The sequence below is a fragment of the Chelonoidis abingdonii genome, chromosome 11, assembly GCF_003597395.2.
Source record: "Chelonoidis abingdonii isolate Lonesome George chromosome 11, CheloAbing_2.0, whole genome shotgun sequence".
Classification (NCBI taxonomy): Eukaryota; Metazoa; Chordata; order Testudines; family Testudinidae; genus Chelonoidis; species Chelonoidis abingdonii.
In genome coordinates, this window is record NC_133779.1 from 39,311,566 (window position 1) to 39,335,094 (window position 23,529).

The 23,529-nt window shown below is 48.6% G+C and overlaps 1 protein-coding gene across 1 annotated transcript in view; it reads left to right on the forward strand.

Moving 5' to 3' along the window:
• Positions 1–1,579: 1,579 nt before the first annotated feature.
• Positions 1,580–23,529, forward strand: part of LOC116830148 (calcium/calmodulin-dependent protein kinase type IV-like) — a 45,642-nt gene continuing 23,692 nt past the window's right edge. Inside the window, exons 1-3 of the mRNA XM_032789465.2 lie at positions 1,580–2,571; positions 17,526–17,604; positions 20,281–20,343. Coding sequence (XP_032645356.1) covers positions 2,474–2,571; positions 17,526–17,604; positions 20,281–20,343 — 240 coding nt within the window. The 5' untranslated portion in view covers positions 1,580–2,473. The remainder of the gene's footprint in view (positions 2,572–17,525; positions 17,605–20,280; positions 20,344–23,529) is intronic.

The following is a 23,529-nucleotide window of genomic DNA, read 5'->3' on the forward strand; positions in this document are numbered from 1 at the left end:
CACAGAACCCAGATCCCTTGATGTCTAGGCCAATGCTCTAATCACTAGAGCTGTGCTCCCTCTATGTGGATACTTCTCCTGGAGAACTCAGTGTGTTGATGGATAAATTTGGCCTGGATAAGAACAGCCATATGAGGTCGACAGTGGCCAATGCCAGGTTCCCCAAAGGGAGTGAACCTAACAGGATCCGAGATTTGCTGAACATCAGCAACACCCACGGAAGTCAAGGGGCTCTCAGTGTCAGGCCTTAAAGTCTCTATTCCCCTCCAGCTAAGCCCAGGACCCATTTACAAGCCAAACCTGCCCATCCTAGGGGTGCTTGACTATTGGCTGGGTGAAAGTCACAGTCCAGCTGTGTGGGGTTGGGACTGTATTGGAAGGATAGTTTTGTGCTTAGGGCACCAGCCAGAGACCCATTTGATCTTGTTTGAGGCACGGCCTGTGTGGTCAGAACATAAAAGGACTCCATGCTTGCAACTCAACTTGCTGTTTAGTAAGAGAACTATTTGCTGAGACGCTACAGCGAGCATTCTAGCCCTGCGCACACAGACCGACCTCCCAGGGCCTCCTCCAGATGCTTCCCTCCTGCAACCCATGCTCCTCTCTCCAAGCTCCATGCAGGTAGCTACAGATCTTTGTTTAATTCCTGGCCCCACCACAGTTTGTGACCCTGGGACAGCTCACGGAGGATGGGAGCTTTCCAAAGGCCTAGCTTTCCTCCCACTGCAACCAGTGAGACTTTTATCACTGACTTCAGCGGGAGCAGAGTTTGGTTAATCCTGAGTACTTTTGCAAAGCTCACCTTCAAGCTCCCTGAACCTCAGTTTTTATCATGTAGAGGAATTGGAAATCCCCCTTTAAATAGTGTGTGAGCCCTCTTGTGGTGCTCACTGGGTTTTGTGCTTTACAAACCCGGCCGAGCAGCAGTATGTGTATGCAGCTAGACCACGGGTGTGTAGCTAGTGAACATTGTCATTGGGACCCCCCGTGCGTTTCTATGTGTTATTTGGTTGCATAAAGAACACGAGATTGATGAAAAGTGCTGTATCAGAGCTAGGTATTATCTGTAAATGTGGCACAAGAATCCTTCCTTTCCCCGGCCTCTGTAAACTCATCGGGGCAGGTTTTATTTTGTGTCTATACCTAGCACCATGAGACTCAGCTCTTGGATGGGAGAGGCCTCTATTTGTTCCTATGATATATACTAGTCATATGAATACATTGGGTAAAATGACCAGGGTTATTTAAGGAGCCAGCTGTCAGGAAGGGTTTTTTGTGCTGTGATGGAGATTGCAGTGAGAACAAAGAGCCATTTGGTGGCACAAGAGAGCCAGCTAGAAAGAAGGGGCTAGAAATCGTTGATGTTTCTCGTAAAGGTCACTTGTACGTTGCAGCTGCCGGGCGTGGTGTTATGCCTTCCTCCAGCCCCCCAAGAATGACACAGCGAGAGAGAAACCCGTGTGCTGATTTTTGAATGCAGTGCTGAATTGCTTGCACAGATGCAAAACTACCTGCCTCTCCCTAGCCTTCTCTTTGTGGACGAAGGGGGGCATCTGAAACGTGAAGTCCTGGGATTTTCCATAGCCAAGAGGGCTGGGACCACAAGCTGCAAGTTTCAGCGGCTCAGTGCATATCAGAAATCTTCCAAGATTGCAAATCTGGGAGTTGCTCTGGATGGTCCAGCCAGTTTGGGACAATTTGCAACACAGGCCTTGAGCATTGGGTCAAAGAAGCAGAACCATAGTAGAACAGAAGTGAAGGTGCAGTCAGAGGCAGGGGTGTTTTTCTTCCCAACTAACCCAAGATGTTTGGAACTTTAAGGAGCGAACATTGAATCGGGGACAAATGCGCACAGAGGATTCATGAGAGCGATGCTTCAATACACAGCGATTCCTTCTCTGCGGTTCTGTTCGGTAATGAAATCAAAATGAATATTAATCAAATTGCAAAGGGCAACTAGCTGAAAGGATTCCGGATGATGCAAGCCACCGGCAGAAGGAAGCATGTTCCAGAAATAGAGGACACCACTGATGTCTTGGTTTCTGCCGTTTCCTGAGAAAAATACCAAGACACAAATCTCCTAAAGTGACCATCCTCAATATGCAGGAATATTTGCTGTCTCTCCTTATGTGCATGAAGGGAGATCCCTGCCTCAGCTAGCATTGCTGGCAGAGTCTATGAAAATCAGGTTTTGGTATTGAAAAGACAAGAAGGGGCAGGAAAAATAAGGGGGCGTGCAGAGACATCATGAAAAACACAGGGGGGAGGAATCGATCTGACTAAGCCCAGCGTGCAGGTCCGTAAGGACAGAGATTTGTGGATATAATTTTATTCCACCAGAGAATCTCGAGAACTACTTTTTAGTCCATCTGTATATTTGACACTGGAATAGCTGCGGAGGGTGGGAAGTCACAGCAAGATTCCAATCTCTGCCCCACGTCTGGCAGGAAATTCCCTTCTGCGGCCCCCCAACATGCCTGCCTCCAAACCCGGTGCAGAGTACTGGATTGACGGGTCCCACCGCAACACTGCCCTGGAGGACTTCTACGCTATGGGCCCGGAACTGGGAAGGTAACGGTTTAAGGTTATCCGGATTTGATTCGTGGTGTGGGTGAGTTTTGCGTCTCTTGCTCCTAATGATGCCTCTTGCAGTTGGAGGTCAAGTGCACGTGATGGGTAGGTCAAGAGCCTGGAGTGAAATGTGGAGCAGGTCTCCCAATGGATGGGAGAGAGGGGCAAATTGTTTTCATTAGATCATGCAGACCAACCTCAGGAGCAGGATTATATCTGGTAGGTGCTGAGGGAGATTAGTTCAGGGTTTGTAGGACTGGGCCTTTCCTTCTCTGGAGCCTGATGCTGTAAAGGGAAAGTGTCTTCAGTGGCTCTTGATTTATGTTCAGATTATTCCCGATTTCTCACACCTTCTGCCAGAGTGACTTTGGCATGTCAAGAAATGAGCTCTGCCATGATTCACCAGGCAGCGGGATGCCTCCTCCCTGTAACGGGGTAAACAAGGGTAAACAGGGTGGTAGCAAAGTTTGCACATGATACAAAATTACTCAAGTTAGTTAAGTCCAAAGCTGACTGCGAAGAGTTCCAAAGCGATCTCATAAAACTGGGTGACGGAGCAACAAAATGGAGGATGAAATTCATTGTTGATGGATGCAATGTAATGCACATTGGAAAACATCATCCCAACTATACATACAAAATGATGGGGTCTAAATTAGCTGTTACCACTCCAGAGAGAGATCTTGGAGTCATGGTGGAAAGTTCTCTGAAAACATCTGCTCAATGCACAGCGGCATTCGAAAAAGTGAACAGAGTGTTGGGAATCATTAGGAAAGGGATAGATAATAATAAATACCATAATGCCACTATAGAAATCCATGGTACGCCCACACCTTGAATACCGTGTGCAGTTCCGGTCACCCCATCTCGAAGAAGATACATTGGAATTGGAAAAGATACAGAGAAAGACAACAAAAATAATTAAGGGCACCAAACAGCTTCTGTATGAGGAGAGATTAAAAAGACAGACTGTTCAGGATGGGAAAGAGACAGCTAAGGGGGCTACGAGAGAGATCTATAAAAACACGACGGGTGGAGAAAGTGAATAGGGAAGTGTTATTTACCCCTTCACAGACCACCAGAATCATGGGTCGACCAATGATATTAACAGGCAGCAGGTTTAAAATAAACAAAAGGAAGTATTTCTTCACACAATATACAGTCAACCTGTGGAACTCCTTGCCAGGGGATGTTGTGATGGCCAAAATTAGAACTGGGTTCAAAAAGGAACTAGATAAGTTCATGGAGGACAGGTCCATCAATGACTGTTAGCCAAGATAGTCAGGGATGCAGCCCCATGCTCTTGGTGTCCCTAAGCCTCTGACTGCCAGATGCTGGGGCTGGATGACAAGAGATGGATCATTTGAAATTGCCGTGTTCTGTTCGTTCCCTTTGAAGTGTCTGGCACCGGCCACTGTCAGAATCCGGGATATTGGGTTAGATGAACCATTGGTCTGACCCAGCATGGACGTTCTATGTTCTTAAGCACCAGACAGTTCAGGAATTGATAACAAGGACCAGAGCCTTGGATGTGAATCTGCCCCATTTTGGAAAGGAAGTTCTGTAAAAGTGTTTACTCCCTGTTCAGGCCTTGGGGGGCTGATATGCAATCAGCGTGGTGGGTCTCAGTCCTACTCCTACTGGGCTTTTGTCCACCATCGCAGCTGGTGCTCACCGGCTCTCTTGTCAGTCTGGACTATAAAGCTAATGACAGCAGATGTGAGAGCTCATTTGGTAGACAGACCTGCGACTTATTTCTGATAGATCCTAACATGGCGCCGTGCTTTCATAATGGGCAGGGCATGTGCCCTGCTTTGTTTATGTCGGGACTTGTGCTAAACCAAGCCAGGGTGAAATTTCCAGACTCGTCTCTATGTTGGAGAAAAATGAGATTTTAAAGTCAGCCAAACGTTGTGCTTCAAACCCTAGAATGTGTCTTTCTGAGCAATCGTTTTCTCCAACAAGGATCACATATTCTTACTATTTCTTGTTTGCATTGCAGTAGTGCAGAAGGGGGCTGCTCAGTCAGGGATCCAGGCCCTGTGGTGCTAGGTTCTGTACAAACAAATAACAGAGACACTCACAATATACAAAGGGTTCATTGATGTCAATGGAAAGGCTTCCCTTTACTTCAATGGGCCTTAGATCAGGTTCTAGGTGATTCAATAGACAGATGTGACGGAGGGGGCGGGGCAGAGGGTGAGAGGACAAAGTGATGGGATAGACCAGTGTGGTTGTGTAAATTCGTAGACACAGAGTTTCTCTGATCCAAATCCCACTGAAGTCAGCGGAAAGACGCCTGCTGACCAGTAGCTGCTCCTTGGTTTCGGTCCTTACAAAGAAATAGGTAATTTGCAAAACCCAGATCTGGAGCTTGGTTCAGATTGGAAGTACCCCCTAAAGTTCAGGAGAGTTTGAAGCTGAAATGTTGAAGCCCTCCAGTCAGTGGAAGTCAGATTTTGCTGTCATCCCAGTGGCTTCTCTTGGGAATTAATTCTTCTTTGTTGTTTCATTAAACCAACGAGCAGTCTCCAAGCGTTGTGCAGCTCAATGACCAGTTGAGAACCTCAAGCCATTTACCGCGGCTGGCCTGTAATCCCTGGGAATCCCCTGCCCTCGGGTAGTTACTGCTAGTGATTAAAATGAAAAAGGGAGGGAGGGCAACAAACTCCAGATGTGGGTGTTTTAGGTTTTAGGACCGACATTGTTTCAAATGTTGCCTACAAGGCCTTTCTAGAGAAGGAACCTTTGTGTTTTTAACCAGCTAGCTCGCTTGCCTCGTGAGTTTCCCATCCAATGCTTACTGGTCGTTATTAAACAACCTAATATAGAAACGACAAATCTGCAAATGCACAAAGGAAATTCTTCCTTGGAAGTAGAGGTGAGACTGGACAGGTTTAAAATGTGCATTAATATTAGCGATAGGTCCTGAGGGCTGTTCCAATAAATACACAGTTTAGGAATGTTTTAAAGCACTTATATTTTTATCCTGATCTGTGCAACAAGTGTGACTGAGCCTGTGTGTATAAATCCTTAACTAGGGACTCTTTATAAAAGCTGATTCTTTTTTCTTCCTTGTGACCTGTTAAACCCTATCATGGCCACAAGCACAGAAGAGCTTTTAATTCTGTTTGCTTTACTCAATCAGCTATGAGAGCTCAAGAGGCTCAAGAAATGTGCAAGGAGTAGAAAGGGGCAGGAACAACTGAGGTAGGATGGTGCACTGATTAGGACACCTAGCTTCAGCTTTAGGAGACCTGAATTTAATTCCCTGCTCTGCCACAGACTCCCTGCGTGACCTTGGGCAAATCACTTAACTGCTCCGGGCCTCAGTTTCCCATCTGTAAAATGGGGATATTAGCAAGGCCCAGCCTCCCAGGGGGCTGTGAGAGTAAATGCGTTGGCAGGTTGTGAGGGGCTCTGATGTTACGGTTATGGGGACCATAGATATACGTTAGAATGGCAGCTGTAGAGAACTGGAAATGAAATAGCTCTGTCGGTTTTCACTTCATATCCCTGCCCATCCACGAAGGCACCAGGCTATTTTAAGGCCTGATCCAACACCCTTTGGCATCGACACTGACTGACATAGTGGCTTTGGATCAGTCCCTTAGAGAACAATGCTCTGGACAGCTGCAGGCAAAGTACCTTCGTGTCACTGGAGCAAAAGCTCGGCTATTTCTTTCCTTTTATTTTTTTTGCACTCGTAGTTCTTCAGTGTCCGGAGCCACCTTTCACATACACAAGTAGCCTTTACTCACGTGACTAAACCCATTAATTTAAGGCCCAACCCTGCACTATTGAAATCAGTGGGAAGTTCGCCACTGGACTGGGGTTGGGTATGATTCATCCGCCATGCACAGGGCCAGTATAAGATCTGCAGCCTTAAAGCCCCATTTAAGCCTTCAAAATAGGATATCATTATTGCACGAGTTTTGCACTGGCCATGTGCATGGGGGGTCAGTTTCGACCCCCGTGGATGAGGGTTTGCAGGGTTGAGCAGAGTGCCCGTTATCTCCAGCAGCTCTTGATTTAAGGCCCCGTTCAATGCTCTACTGGGCTTAAATCCTGACATAGCATTCCACTGTTTTACCCCATTCCTTTGCTGTGGTAGAACTTCCATCCCATTGACTTCCCTGGGAGCAGGACAGGATCCAGTCTCTAATAGAAACACTAACAAAGCTTTTAACTGCACCACAGCTCAGATGCGCTTCTAGACAGAGCCAGGGCCTCCCAGAGGATTCAGGGGGCCTGGGGCAAAGCAGTTTCGGGGGCCCCTTCCATAAAAAAAAGTTGCAATACTATAAAATGCTATATTCTTGTGAGGACCCCTGCAGGACCCGGGGCCTGGGGCAAATTGCACCCCCCCCCCCCCCCCCCCCGCGGGTGGCCCTGGACAGAGCTGTGCAAAGAGCTGGTTTTTCGGTTCACTGGCAGTTTGGCAAAATTAGAGGGGAAATCGTTTCAGGATGACCCAAAATGAATGTTTTTGACTTGTTCAGCAAGTCAGAAAGCAACAACAACAAAATAGTTTCAGGTCAAACTAAATGTTTTGTGTAGATTTTGAGCTTTGTAAAATGTTTTCTAAAAGCAAAACCGGAGGCAGTTTTATTGACAAACCAACCGGTTCCCTTTTGAAAATCTCGAAACAAAACGTTTTGATTTCTTCAGAATTTTGTTTGTTTTCCAACCCAAACAATTCAGCAAATTCGACACGAATTCGTGATGCATTTCGGTCGACCCAAGTCTGCATTTTGGCCCCAAAAAAGTTTTGGTCAAAAATTTTTGCCCAGCTCTACTGCTCTATTAATGAAAAACCCCGGAAGGGCAGAGGGAAAACCCCAGGTTGCCAGTAAAAAACAGAGGCAAAGAACAAGTGGAGTGTCTGTTAGCTCTTGGCTTTGTGTCTCCAGATATTAATAGTGCAGATGTGGATTTTGTTAATGCTTTGTCTGAGAAAAATAGCACAGCAATCGTGATGAATGAGCTCCAAGGGAACTGAATTTAAATTTCATTTCTATAGACTTTGGGAGGTTATTTTACTCTCTGGCAAATGATGTGAAGCTAATACTTGAACTTGAAAATCCATCTGCATTAAGTTCCAAGGGCTCTTCAAGGATCATTATAACAGACAAGGCTATAGCTAACTGCAATGGAGATTCCATTCCATGAGTCAGTTACCTTCTTGTCAAGGACAGGGGGCTGATTCTCTGTTACTCCATTCCTGCACTTGGAGGGTAGAGTTGGGAGATTATGGGGGCTTTAAGATACTTTTGTATTCCCTGTAGTCTTGCAACATCCAGCCCCTGGTGTAAGTTAGAGCAGTCTCAGGGCTGCTGTAACGTATGCTGTTTCTTGGGGCCCCCTGTGGGAAGCAGAGAACAGCTGTAGGGCTTTGCGCTCCATACATACTCCCAACACAGCCCCCATACCAGGAGCTGGAAGCAGGACTGTTGCAGTGTCTTGACATCAACCGTGTACTGGCAAGGGGTATTCTCAGGGAGGTTTATGGATTACGAGAGGACTCAGGCATATGGAGGTGGGTTGCAGAGGCCCTGTAGAAGAAGTGGCAGTCGAGGAGTTAATTCCTCCCAAACACGTGTTCTGCCTTCTGCAGGGAGGAGGGTGGGCAGATGGAGACGCCTGGCAACAAAAAGAGCCCAGACCCTGTGCTGAGCACCTGCAGCTCTCAGTGAAGTCTGTGGGAGTTGTCACCCGGGCTCAGCACCATCTCAGTATTTGACCCAACAAGCCAGGTCCAGGGTCCAGTCCTCCATCAGGCTGCCCCTCACACAGGGATACACAGACTGAGGCTCATGAGCTGCAATGTGCCTCCTGCAGCTCTTTGCCGCACATGCTATTAAAATGCTGTGTGATTTAATTACTAATCAAACTAAGGTATTAACCAGTCAGGATGCTTGTACTCTGTTATTAACCAATTGTGGGTGATAAAATAATAATACTTAGTCATTTTGCTGAGAGAATTGAGAATATCTATAATAATATATAAACTAAATATTTCCCTGCCATACTGTTTAAACATGAGTATATAGTACGATAGACAGTGAAAGACGGAATTCACACTCCTGTGGCTCTTTTGGGTAACGGTGATCACTGATTTGGCTCCTGAATCACTGAGGTCTGAGTATCACCACTTTGAAACAACAGCCCAACTAAGAAGATCTGTTGTGTTCTGTGTAAGTCCTTATACTGCACTCAGCACTACAGTATCTCAGCGCCATCCTTTGATTTCAGTAAAGCATTTGTAACACCGGCCTTTGTAACAGCGGATATTTATAGCCTGCTCCGGACTTTGTTTTTATTTACCATTATGTATTTCTTTGTGTTGCGATAGCGCCGAGGAGCTCCCGGCACGGCCAAGGACATCGTTGCACTGTGGGCTGCACAGACACTGAACAAAAAGTCAGCCTCTGGCCCCAAAGAACTTACAATCAAACTCAAGGACGTTCTATTTATCTAGCAATGGAAGCTTTCTGCAGCCCACTCTGCCACTGCAAATCCAGGGCACCGAGCCGGCTTTGTCACCTCCTTACCTGCACATACCTGTGTAGCCGCTAGAGAGAAATAGCAACAGGTGTGGGAGGGGATTTGAATGTGGGTGCAATTGAAACGTCCAGATTTCAATCAAATTAATTTTGTTCTTTCCAAAAACTCCCCCTCTGTCTGTATTGTCAGTCCTTTGCCTCTCTCTCTCTCTTTTTTTCTTTCACAACTTGAAACGCCAGGTACTGTGTGTAATCTGAGGTGATAGAAAACCTTTCTCCACATGCATTTGTCACTTAGTGCCACCCTACCTCTGGTGCATTGAAACTGACCGAGCAGAACACCTACTGATTTGTAGCCAATGGTTACTTCTAATCAAACGGTGAATTGCAGCACTCAGCTTAAAGGAGGGGTGGGGGGAAGTCCATGAAGCAGGGTTTCAAGGCCCTTATCAGACAAATGAGCACAGACGTGATATTTATCAGGCGCAGGGGAGGAGGGCTTTGGAATATTGCACAAATCAGTTCCAAAGACAGACTGGATTGGACAAAAAATGGCCAACCAGTGAGTGAGGTAATAGTTTATTCCCGGTAAAAATTAATTGCTGAAGGATATTGCCGTGAGGAAGAAAAGATAGGCCCTGAGTCTGAAATGTGATCTACGCAGGTCCCGGGTCTACCTGATATGACTTGCGGGATCGGGGCCCTAAATTCCATATGTTTGGTTGATTATCAGTGGGGAAAATGTGGATTTTTATCCTGCTTTCAGTGTCGTATAAGTATAAAATTAAAATATCTGCATCTCAGTGACGTAAGATGAAAAATTGCAGCTGGATTCTCGATCAGCGCTGAGTATAACATGCAAAATCCTGCTGTGTCTTAGTAGTGTTGGCGCCCCCAGGTGAGAAAAGGTCCAGCAGAGAACCTCCTCAATTACATCTGTGCAGGAACTGGGGTGACTAGAGTGCTTTGCTTGCATGTTAGACTGGGAGGACCTAACAAAGGGGAGGGGGCCAGCCCGCCTGGAGGTGTGGCCATCCCTGCATGTTTGAGGCCTGATTTGAAGTTATTTTGGGGCAGGGATGACTTTCAGCCATCTTTGTGCTCACTGTATTCCGGGGTTATGGAGGCCTGGGGAGTAAATTAGAGCAGCCTCAAGGCTGCTCTAATTTACTCTTTGTTTCCCTTGGCCCCTGGGAAATATAGCAGCTGCAGGCCAGTACACTGGTCTAGTCACAACCCCCAACCCAGTCCCTCAGCTAGGGGCTGGAAGCAGGGTGTGCATAGAGCGAGCGCCGGCTCCAGGGTTTTTGCCGCCTCAAGCAGTGGGGAAAAAAATAAAAGCCGTGATCGGTGGCACTTCCACCACTCTGCTTTCTTCTTCAGCAGCAATTTGCTGGAAGATCTTTTCCTCCAAGAGGGACTGAGGGACTCGCTGCCGAATTGCCACTGAAGAGCCCAATGTGCCTCCCCAAGCACCTGCTTGCTGAGCTGGTATCTGGAGCCAGCCCTGCAGAGAGCCCACAGCACGCCAGCCAGGGGAGCCCTCTGCACTGGTAGGATGGCCTTAGAATGCCCTGGACCTGGGAGCATCTCACAATAGCCAGGCCAAAACTCGGCCCATAGTCTTTGGCTCCTCCTCCACAAATGATGATACTGGATAAAGTGTACACTCGCATTAGAAGCAAATACAGTCTTTTTTCAACTAATTCCATCGTTACACATTTTCCAGTCATCTGTAAAACAAACACAATTATATCTCCATTCCCAGTCAAGGTTGATTACGGATATTTATTCAGAGCATTAAGTAGAAGTAGAAGATTGACTCTTTTCTGGAAGCTCAGAAACTGGCCCAGCGATACAGACTGACTAGAATGTAGCTAATTTGTCTAAATCCTGCCGCTGCCGCTGATAATGTTATTGGAAGACACAAAGGGTAAGAGGCTCTTGTGTGTAGACTGACACACAAAACTGAGCATCTCTTAAACTCTGAGCTGATTATTTGCAAATGATTATCCTAAATGCAGGATTTGGGCTCTAAAGTAGCCATGCAGAACGTTCACCTTGAATGATAGATGGATGAGATGCATCCAAGTCTGGTGTTGGATTCAAACTTTGCAAGGGTGGCAATAGGTTCAGGATGACAAGGTTATGTTCCTGGCTCTGCCACTGAGTTGCTGTGCAACCATCTGTGCAATGGGAAGAATAAATACGGGGTTGGGGCAAAGAATCGGAACTGACACTTGATTCCCCCCCAAGACAAGAAAGTCGAAGAGTAATGAAATGTGTTCGGTTACTCAGAGCGGGAATGAACCTGCTAAGAGGAATCCTGCATCGAAGCTGAAATTGCAAGGTTGGCGACACAAGCAATAGGCTGATTTCACTGCCCGGTGGTTAGATGTTGTGAACTAGATCTAAAAATTACTGGCAACTGCCTGACACTGCAGGGGATTTTAAACATAATGATTCCTCTTTAGTAAAGTGAAGTGGCTTAATTTTGTCACTGGTACCTTTCCTGGACCATTTTGCTGGTCCTCAGAAAACTGGAAAAGCATTTTGGGGGTCTAGTGGTTAGAGCAGGCGACTGGGAGTCAAGACCCCTGGGTGCTGTTCCTGGCCTTGGAGGGGAGGGGGAATCAGGACTCCTGGGTTCTATTCGCAGTTCTGATACTGGCAAAACTAGGTGTCCTTGGACAAGTCCCCTCTGTTTTCCCTGTACAATGGGAATCATAGCACTTATCTACCTCATAAGGCTGCTGTGAGCCTGAATACATGTGCAAACGCTATGGGTGGCAGTGTTTGCTGCTCTTCCAGGAAGTCCAGCACACACAGACCAGAGCTCAAGAGCGAGAGCAGAGGCGGCTCCAGGCACCAGCGCAGCAAGTGTGTGCCTGGGGCGGCAAGCTGCAGGGGGCGGCCTGCTGGTCGCTGTGAGGGCTACAGGCAGGTGGCTTTCGGTGGCGCGCCTGCGGGAGGTCCGCCGGTCCTGTGGCTTCGGCGACAATTCGGCAGTGGAGACGCCGATGGTGCGGCACCAGCAGCAGGCATGCCGCCGAAGCCACGTGGCCAGTGGACTGCCCTCAGGCACGCTGCCGAAAGCTGCCTGCCTGACGTGCTTGGGGCGGCAAAAAACGTAGAGTCACCCCTGAGTGGGAGACAGAGGTGGGTTCAAAATGCAGCAGAGCTTGTTACACGGCGGCCACTGCCCTCACCCACCTTGCTGACATGGAAAAATAACCAGCATCAGTCCCAGAGGCACAGCTCAATCCATGCTCTTCCCCCAGCCCTCATCACTCTGGCACATGCGTGCCTGACCCTGCTCTGCATGTTCACATTCACTCCCTCCCCTGGCGATTAGGATGACATCCCAGCAAAGCTCAACCACCCCAGGGAGCCCCATTGGAGGGGCTCCAAGTAAGAATTGGTCTGCAAAGCTCCTTGCCTGGCATCTCTTCCTGGTTAAAGGATGGCGGACGTGTAGGGTGACCAAATAGCAAGTGTAAAAAATCAGGACGGAGGTGGGGGGTAATAGGTGCCTATATAAGAAAAAGCCCCAAATATCAGGACTGTCCCAATAAAATCGGGACATCTGGTCACCCTACGGGGTGCTGTGCCTTTCATGGCGCAGAAGCCACCTGACCCCTTGTCTCGGAATGACGAGACCCACTCCTGGCTGCTGTGTAAGTGGAGGAGGCACAGACGAGGGGACGGGTGGGGAGGGCCAAGGACTGGTCCTTCCTGATAATCCTCTTTACGATTTAGTTATTATTTCTGTAGTGCACCGGGCCTGATGCGCTTATAGCCTGCCCTGGTTTGCAAACTGATGCAAGCCCCTGTATGTTTGCTCTCACTGCAGTTTAAGACACAGATTTTCTTACCAGTAGCACTATGACACTGTTATCAATGGCGTTTTACCCATACACCCCTCTGCGGATGGATTATACAGATACAAAGGTGTCCTATACCAGTATAGATGATGGGACCTTGGGACCATAGTTTGGGACTTTGGGTTTTTTTTGCCTTCCTCTGCATGGGGGTGAATTGCCTACTGAGATCATCCAGGCATGTCTCACCTAATCAATTCCCTGCCATCGCAGGGGCATTGGTGCCCCTTTGTCCCTCCTGTTCTCTGCCTGGGGCGTGTAACAGGGTGGTCGCCTTGGGACTAAAATGCCTTGGTTTAACTGCAGTCATTGGGCTCATCATGACATTGGATGGCCTGTGCTCTGCAGGAGCTCAGACTACATCTATTGATCCCTTCAGGCCTTAAATTCGAGGCAGCTATGAAATGACTGCTATAAGCACCTTTACACCGGCATAACTGGAAGGGTGCTCTCACTATATCATCTAGTTAAAACTAGGCAACTGCTGTGTGGAGACAACCTCTGAGAGGTGCTTTGGGCCTGGTCTAACCACAGCGTTGCATGGATTTAACTGGAAGGTAGGATTTTAAACTGATTTAGTTAATCCAGGACAAAACCTTGTGTGGACGCTTAAAGTGATTTAAACCTGGCTTGTATCCGTTTTGATGCCAGCACAATGGACATAAGCCAAGCGTAAATGACATTGAGGGTGTCCATACAGGGTTTCATACTAGTTTGAAATAACACTATTAGGTAAACTGGTGCAATTTAGATTGCAGGCAAGGAGGCCACATTTCCAGAAGCATCTACGTGACTTAGGATCCTAAGTCCCATTTTCAAAAGTGCCTAAGGGCCAAATGTTTAAAGGTATTTAGGTGCCTAAAGATGAGGATCAGGACCTAGTTGGAAGTGGATTAAGCTAAGCAGAAATAAGTGTGTCTACACATGGAGGTATTCAGGAAGTTATTGCAGTTTAAATGCACGCACTATCTCAGCCTGAAACAACTTTCCAGTGTAGAGAAGCACTTAGACGCCGATGCCCCAGTCACTTTTGAAATGGGACTTAGGCTCCTAAATCAGGTACTCTTGAAAATGTGTCTCTACTTTATCTGAATGGTGGGTAATCAGGGCTCAGGGTTTGCTTGTAGCTCAAAGTACTCCACAAGCAAGGGAGACATCGCAAGCTCTGGATTCCCCCCGTGCTCCAGCTGAAGTCAGTGACCCAGGGGCCCTGCCAGTAGAAGACAACGGGCAAAATAATTTAGGGACCCCCTTCCCCATTACAAAATCCACCCCCTTTGAGCTTCCCTGCAGCCCCAGTCCAGCCTCCTGTACATCTCTGGACCCTCAGCTGGTAACCCCATAGCTGCAGTCTAGATCTCCCACACCTTGGCCCCAGCCTAGCTTCCCTCCAGCTCCATTGCAGGCCCTCTGCAGACCTAGAGCTTGTCCCCCTGGCCCCCCTTGCTCCCCTCTAGTTCTGATCCCATCCTCCCAGCTCTCTCTCATCCCACTCCAGCCCTCAGCTCTCCCAGCCCCGATTCAATCACCCCGCCAGGCCCTTTTAGCTCCCCTCCTGCCCCTACTTCTCTGATCTCCTTCCCAGACCCATGTCAGGCCCCCACAAGCCCTCCCCCAGCTTCCTCCCACGGTCCCCACTGTGCTCCCAGACCCTGCAGCTCTGCTCCAGCCCCCTGAGCTGTGTTCCAACCCCCTTTCCTTGTCCGCCTCAGCTCTTATCCAGCCCCCCAGCTCCACCCAGTTCTGCTCCAACCCCCTGCCCCACGCAAAGTGGCCGAGGCTTTCTGCCTTGCACTCCACCTCTGAGAGGCCAAATCTTCCATCTCTGCCCCCACCCCTCGCGCATCACCTGGTGCTGCTATATTCCCCCACACCTTCTCCATGCATCCTTGCTGGCTCTCGGGCCCAGGGTCATCCTGGATGGAAGGGTCCCCTATTCCAGCCACCCCCTGCAACTCGGGGCCAACAGGCCCTGCTCTCACCCAGTGACCACTCTGATTGGGGCCCCATAACCTCATGGGTCCTGCCCCACTGTAGCTATGCCTTTGGTGGAAGAGGTATGGGCCAGGCGTGAGGATGGAGGGTGACGGACCGAGCCTGTTCCAATTTGGAGGGTGATGGGACACTGAGAGACAATTGCCCTTTGACAAACGAGTCCCCTGGCAAACCCCATTATCTAAACCGCAGCCTTTCGAAATAGCCCAGGCGCTGGAATGCAGCCTCTCTCTTTCTTTTGACACAAACAGCATTGGGTTACTACCACTGCTTGCTTTATAATGAAAGAGGCACTGGGGCGCAAGCAATATTTTTACTTTCGGACTAAATGCAGCACCCCCAGAGGTGCCGGGGCTATCAATGGCCAAGCCTAGAGGTGCCAGGGTTCAACCCTGGCACAAATTAAGCGCTGGTTACTACCCTCTTCACCTTAGGGGCTGGATAGTTCGAAGTCACAGCTGAGCAGAGCCCATTCACCGCCTTTGCGAAAACATGATGGAACAGAACGGGTCGGCTGTGCTCCGGAAACAGCTTGCTCTCTGCAACCAAAGACTAAGTGGATTTGCAAATGTCCTAATGACCAGGGTCCAATCCCACTTGATTGGGTTTGTTTGTGAGGGGGAGTTCGGGTTTGCTCCTTGGGGGTGACCGTCTGCAAAAGGAGAGGCGCTGAATTGAAAAGTTCCTCCAAGGCTGGGGAAAGGGGTTGATCAAATTCTCTGGCATGTGTAGCCTTCCTTGTGTCGGTCTTCAGGGTTGCTGGCCCAGGTGCTGCACAGAGCCGGTGTCTTGTTGTGTAGGGATGCACGGAGTCATGGGAAGCAGCCTGCAGCGAGTGGAGTGTGGCAGAATGCGGCTGCCAGCAGGCCAGATTGCCGTGTGACTGTTAAATGCAAGCGCTCGCTGCTTAAACGCAAAGAAGAACACACGCATTATTGAAGGCAGCAACTGCTCAGTCCTAGGGTACGTCCACACTTCCAGCTGGAGGTGTGAATGGTGGCTCGGGATCGTACTCAGGGCACCTAGCCCCTCCCAACACTCGCACCACCCACTATATTTTTAGCATGGTAGCTCCTAGTGCAGGTGTATCTCCTCCAGCTCAAAGTGGGGGTATAGCCAAATAACCCCAGACTGTCCTGGGCTCCAAGCACTAGCCAGGGGAGTCAGGAGACCTGTGTCTAGTCCCAGCTATGTGCCAGGATGGATGTGTGACTTGAGGTTGCTAATAAGAATGCTCTGTGCCTCAATTTCCCCATCTGTAAAATGGGGATGATCGGGATCTTGCATGCAGGGCATCATGTGCATTGAAAACACCATGGTGGCATTAGCATCCTGGTGCCAAGGGGGAGCTTGTGGCCCTGGAGGCTTGTTCAGGGAGCACACATGTCGTACACTCTCAAGAGTCTCCCCTTCTGCTCTCCCACAAGGATGTAATCTCTTCTTAGCCCTCCCCTGGTAGCTGGTTCACTTACTGGGACGTGGGGGAAGGGCATGCAGCTTTCTGTCTTAAAAGCTGCTTAAGGATTTAGACTGCCTCACTATTCCGTTTTTAATTAAAATGGTTTTACTAAGAAAAGCTGGAAATATAAGCCCCTTGCACAGCTGAGTGCGCTATCCTGGTGCAGTCAAAGGCCACAGTCTCTGCATCCCCCGCAGGTGGCACGACAGCAGCAGAATGAGCAGCAGCTCCCACGTGCTGCATGACGGTGCCCATCACCCCCAGGGCTGCAGCTGTGAAAAGTCCACGGTGGTAGCGTGGTGAGAGAGGCCCAGGTATCATTGCAGTAGTGCACATACACCCACCATACCTCGCTCCACATGGCGCTTCTCATCTGTACAGTTCTGAGCGCTTGACAAAGCAGCTCAGTATCAGACCCCCATTTTAGAGATGGGGAAGTTGAGGCATTTAGAGGGAAGTGACATGACCAAGGTCACCCAGAAGCAGAGCCAGGAACAGAACCCAGATGTCCTGTGCCCCACTCCAGTGCTCTATCCGCTAGACATCACTGCCTCCCACATATGCCCAAGGTGACTAGACGTGCCTTAAACCAAGGCACCGTGATTCCAAAGGGAGGTGCTTGACTCTGAGCCACAGACCTCAGGTCTGCGCTGCGTGGGCATCCCCACAGTGCTGAGCAAAGTCCTGCCCCAGCGGGAGTGTCACCCCCAGGGAGGGGTTGTCGAGTCTCCGCTTTGCCCGTCCCACAGTCCAGCTCAGGGTTTTGGAAAAGGCAACCTCAGCACAGTTACAAGTGGCTCCCAAAAGGAGGTGTGTTAGAAGCAGAGGCTGGGTGGATGTGATGTGATGAGGCCGAGCAGCCTCTGAGCTGGAAAGCTGGTGTGGGCACCTTAGCCCTTGTAATAAGACCAGGACCATCCTCCAGGCAAGCCAAGACCTGAACCTCAAACTTCAAAAGCAAGCTGCAAACCACCCTTCAGTCTCCTTTCTGCCTTCTTTATCCATCACAAAGAATCCTTGAAAAGTGCACCCGCCCCCACCTTTGCAGGTTGTCTTTGAGCAGGCGTGGCTTTTCTCATTGGTAATACGGTTGGCCTCTCCTTCTTTCTGTAGGGGTGCCACTTCTGTGGTGTATAGCTGTGAAGAAAAAGGAACCCACACACAGTACGCTGCCAAAATCCTGAAGAAGACGGTAAGTATCTGGGACACCGTCCTCAGTGATTTCCGAAAGGTTCTGAGCAAGCATTAGCAACACATGGTAAGTAATGGGAGGAAAAAAATCCTTGTGTAGACAAGGCAGTTTGTAGTCTCAATACGAGTTAGCAGGTTGAGGTCAACCCTAAATTCACCCATAAGTGGAGAGGCCCCTGCTGAGGTCTGGATTTAGACTACACGGTTATAAATTCCGCCTGGACTGCAAAGTATCTGCATTGATTCAAGCAGATGTTCCTTCTCTTGGTACTTTTGGCTGCTACTAATTACTGCCATGAAGAGGAACAAATAAGCAGCCATGTGGCTGGGGGAAATGGGAGAATCCCCTGGAGGTAGAGGGTCAGTGTAGTCCTGGGGGAGTGAAGGCATGCATAGCTGGGGAATTTTCTGGCCCTGGGGAAAAATGGACCATATACAGGAAGGATGGGCTCCACCTAAACCAAAATGGAACCAGATTGCTGGCGCTTAAAATTAAAAAGGTCGTAGAGCAGTTTTAAACTAAGGGCTAGGGGAAAGCTGACATTGAAGCAGGAGCACATGGTTCAGACCTCTAATAGCCAATGTAACACCAATTTTTAAAAAGGGCTACAGAGGAGACCCCGGCAATTACAGATCTGTAAACCTGACTTCAGTACTGGGCAAACTGGTTGAAACTATAGTAAAGAACATAATTGTCAGACACATAGATGAACATAATTTGTTGGGAAAGAGTCAACATGGTTTTTGTAAAGGGAAATCATGCTTCACCAATCTACTAGAATTCTTTGCCGGGGTCAGAAAGCATGTGGAGAAAGGGGATCCAGGGGATACAATGTATTTAGATTTTCAGATAGCCTTTCACAAGGTCCCTCACCAAAGGCCCTTACGCAGAGTAAGCAGTCATGGGGTAAGAGGAAAGGTGCTCTCATGGACTGGTAACTGGTTAAAAGACAGGAGACAAGGGGTAGGAATAAATGGTCAGTTTTCAGAATGGAGAGAGGTAAATAGCGGTGTCCCCCAGGGATTTGTACTGCGCCCAGTCCTATTCAACATATTCATAAATGATCTGGAAAAAGGCATAAACAGCGAGGTGGCAAAATTTGCAGATGATACAAAACTACTCAAAATAGTTAAGTCCCAGGCAGACTGCCAAGAGCTACGAAAAGATCCCTCAAAACTGAGTGACTGGGCAACAAAATGGCAGATGAAATTCAGTGTTGACAAATGCAAAGTAATGCACATTGGAAAACATAATCCCAACTATACATATACAATGATGGAGTCTAAATTAGCTGTTCCCACTCAAGAATGAGATCTTGGAGTCATTGTGGGTAATTCTCTGAAAATATCCACTCCAGTGCAGCGGCAGTCAAAAATGCAAACAGAATGTCGGGAATCATTAAGAAAGGGATAGATAATAAGACAGAAAATATCATATTACCTCTCTATAAATCCATGGTATGCCCACACCTTGAATACTGCGTGCAGATTTGGTTGTCCCATCTCAAAAAAGATATATTGGACTTGGAAAAAGTTCAGAAAAGGGCAACAGAAATTATTAGGGGTATGGAATGGCTTCCATGTGAGGAGAGATTAATAAAACTGGGACTTTTCAGCTTCAGGGGGATATGATAGAGGTCTGAACATGATGACTAGTGTGGAGAAAGTAAACACAGAAGCGTTATTTAGTCCCTCTCATAACATAAGACCTAGAGGTCACCAAATGAAATTAACAGGCAGCAAGTTTAAAACAAACAAAAGGAAGTATTTTTTCACATAACGCACTGTCAACCTGTGGAACTCCTTGCCAGAGAATGTTGTGAAGGCCAAGAATATAAAAAAGAACTAGATAAATTCATGGAGGATAGATCCATCAATGGCTATTAGCTGGGATGAGCAGGGATGGTGTCCCTAGCCTCTGTTTGCCAGAAGCTGGGAATGGGCGACAGGGGATGGATCACTGGATGATTCCCTGTTCTGTTCATTCCCTCTGGGGCACCTGGCATTGGCCCCTGTTGGTACTCAGGATACTGGACTACGTGGACCTTTGGCCTGACTCCGTCTGGCCGTTCTTAAGACCATGGCTGGGGAATCTCCATCCAAGCAATTCCTGGTTGCTGGAATGACCCCTTCTGAGCCGCTAGGAATACTCAGGACAGACGTGGATGTTATGGGACTAGTCCAGCCCTCACCAACCCCCAGATTTGGGGAACAAAAAGATGGCTTAAAGCAACCTTTGCCAAACCCCTTTTGCTGCCTGACGTGTTTATCGTCTGCAGCAGAGGCTCAAACCTTGACTATCGATTACAATTCCTCTTTCTGTACAAAGGGTCGTGACCAGCCAACTGAAGGGTGGTGGAAACCCTGCTCTCTTCAGCTATCTAGTCTGTCTCCACACAGCTGTGCAGCTCTCTGTTCTGCAGCGCTGGCTGGCGCTGCTCTGAGAGGTTCTGGCTCTTGGGTATTCCCCTCACATACATATTTAGAAGACTTGCTTGAGTGAAAGTGAGCGAATTGACATGCAGTTAATATGATCCGGTTCAGCATTAATTTCAAGCTGGTTTTAAACAGCAGCAGAGGCCTCTGCATTTATGTGCTGATCAGATCTAATGTCCAGAAGAGTTCAAAAATGTAAAGCTTTGCATCCTTGTTCTTATTTTATTTTATTGCTTTTTAGATTGACAAAAAGATTGTGCGGACAGAAATCGGTGTCTTACTGAGGCTTTCGCACCCCCACATTGTGAGTACGAGCCGTGTGGCTGCTTTGTGACTCAAATCCTCATCGGGGGTGCTGGGGTCCAGTTATGGCCCAGAAAGAAATGGAAACACACAAACACACCTTGTTTAAGCGGGGGGAGGAAAGTATCTTCCCAACAGAATGCAGTTTTGATTTGTTGATTGTTATGCTGTAGATTTCTCTAGCACATTTCATCCAGGTGATAGGCACTGGTATCAGACCCTAAGATAGCAGATTGGATCCCCAACTGCTTCCCCTCAGCACTTTCCATGCGGCACTACTGAAATGCAGCCACCTCTGGGGCAAAGGGCAACGCCAGGCGCACAGTGGGCAGGGAATCTTTGGCCAAAGATGCTGGAGCAAACCCCTATCTCTTGTAGCGATCCCCTATGGCCTGTATCTACCTTGATCTCCTGCATAACCCGAGCTGTTGTGTTTCAGCCAGTGACTCCTGCAACCCGCCCATTAACTTAACGGCTGAGCGAGAGCATCTGTTGAGTCCCAGCCAGTCTTGATACAGGATCGGATTTTCAGAAGCACCTAAGGGAGTTGGATGTCTAAGCCCCCTTCCGAAAGTCAGCGGGAATTCAACTAAGTGCCTGACTCCCATGGGAGCCTTCGAAAAATCTCACCTTTCAAGGTGGCAGATGTTGGGGGACTTTACCACGCCCTTGAGGAAGCTGCTCCAGTGGCGAATCGCCTTCAAGCTTAACAATTTGCACCTTGTTTCCAGTTAAAATTTTTCTCCTGGCCACTCTCACCCCCTGGGCTTTGTTCTTCCTTTGCCTGCCAGGTTCGAGCCCTCTGCCCTCGGGTCCCATCTCTGCAGAGGGGCACTGGCAGACCGAGATCAAGCCACCTCTTGACTTTTGATAAACTACCGGCAGATCTGGAGTACAGTACAGAATTGCTTTGGTACAACTATGTTGTGCAGGGGTGTGAAAATGCACTGACCTAACTGCCCAGTGTAGATGGCACTAAGTCATAGCTCTTGGGGAAGGGAATTAATTACACCTAAATCGCTACACCAATGGGAGGGCTTCTCCTGTTGGCCCAGGTAATCCACCTCCCCAAGAGGCAGTAGCGAGGTCGACAGGAGGCCTAGCGCTGTCTACACCAGGGGTTAGGTCGGTATAACTGTGTCGTTCAGGGGTGTGGATATTTCACGCCTCTGAGCTATGCAGTTATAATGGTCTAATTTCCTAGAGTAGACCAAGCCTTAATAAGCGGAGCTCCTAAGTCTCTCCCTGTGAGATGTGTTCCCCAGATGTCTCGTTGCCATCATTCCTCTCTGCACAAAGCAGATGCGCGCTGCAGCTTGGTAGCCTTCCTCGCCCGCCTGGGAAATTGTCAGCCATGCTCAAATCAGCTGTTAGCCTTTTCCTCCAGGCCCAAACTCTCCAAAGGAAAACAAAACTTCCAGCTGGGGCTGTCTACCCAGCCATAGCTCCCAGAGCCTTCAACCTGCTGCCTCCCTTCTCCAAGGACTCCTGTGAGAGACAGTCCCTTTCGGTGGTCCCGCTCCACTTCCTGCAGATCTTGATCTATCCCCGGCTCAGCTGCCTCTGATTAGTGACCAGGACGGCTGGCCCCAGGCCTCTGGCTCTTAAAGGGGCAGGCGAGAGTCCTGCACGGGACGTTTTTTTTAATCCCACCCCACAATACCCATTCCCACCTGCTCCCATGTTGTTTGTTGAATTTTTATCCCATTCCCGCTATTATGGCAGCAGGTCAGCAGGACCCGCAGGATCCCAGCCCCACTATAGGGCAGGCCACTCTGTTCTTTATGGTTTATTTTTATTTTAAAGGTCTCATTCAAAGTGCATGGAACTCACTTTACCCACTGCCTCGGGAAAGACAGGATGTGAATGAGCCCTGTTGGGGTTTGCCACTGTCTGAGTTTCCAGGGGTCTTTCAGGTGTTCCAGCTCTGATGTTCAGGCCACTAGACTCCCCCCTTGGAGGGTTTCCATTCGGTAAGGGATTTCTATCAAAGAGATCAAATGAATGCCAAAGAAAAGTGCCTATTTGTAACGAATCCTGCAAAGGAAGATTAAGTCAAAAACGCCAGGCCATCTCTTGCCAACATCTGAGCTCTCAGCTGCTCGCCGGCATGAACAGAGTGGTGTGGATATAATGCAGCACTCAGAGGATAATGACAGTTGAACTGGAACCGTTTGTAATGCTCAGGAACAGATATAATTAGAGAAGGAGTCAGCCTAGATGGGACCTTCTTGTCAGGTTCCATGTAACTGACGCGACATGCTGCTCCCTCTACTCTGCCCAGACACTCAAGCTGCTAGTTCTATTGGGGCTAGGCACCAGCGCTTCCCATTGAGCTGCGGGGGCTGTGCGCTGGGCAGGATTGGACCCCTTTCCCGGCCTTTCTATCTCCAGAGGTTTATTCCTGGCTGTTTACTTCCCCAGCGGATTTGAAATTACCAAGAGACCAGATGGTTGTTTTCTACCTTCCTGTCCCCTGTGCGTGCCAGGCTGTAATGTAATCCCTGGAAGAAAAGCGCCCATTTGTAAACGGAAGTTTTTTTCACAGGTCTGCAGAACGCCAGGCAATTTAAATTTTATTTTCATTGTTGCAGGGTAACCCCCATTTCCCAGAAATGCTGCTTTTGGCCACCTCCCCGGGGTGAAGGAGCTTTCAGCAATCCCCGCCCTCCTCGTGGGGATGAGAATGAGAATGGAAGTCTTGCCCGCTTGTAATCGTTCAAGACCCTCCAGGCAAAAGGAAAGGCAACAGGACAGGGAATTGCTGGAAATCAGGGGGCTGGGGCAAAACCCACCCCCTGTGTAACTCCACTCACTCCAGGGATGGATTTTGTCCTTTGTCTATCCTCGCCAACACACACACACACACAGTTCCTTGTATGACATTTCCTAGTGCTGTAAAAACCCCAACAAGGAACTTGCAGTACTTCCCCAAGAGGCTATTTCACATTCTTAGCTCCCTGCCAGGAAATCATCACTGAAAAGGTCTGGACACCCGTTGTTAGAGGGCTGGAGCAGGCTGCCTGGTCTGAGCCAGCTATATTTATATTTCTTCTTTGATGGTCTCTATTAGTAACCCCTGGTACAGGAAAGCATCCCCTTTTGGAACAGCCGGTAAGCAGTTGAACTGGAGCAATTTAACACCCAGAAGGCAGCCACCTTAATGGGATCTTCTTGTCAGGCCACA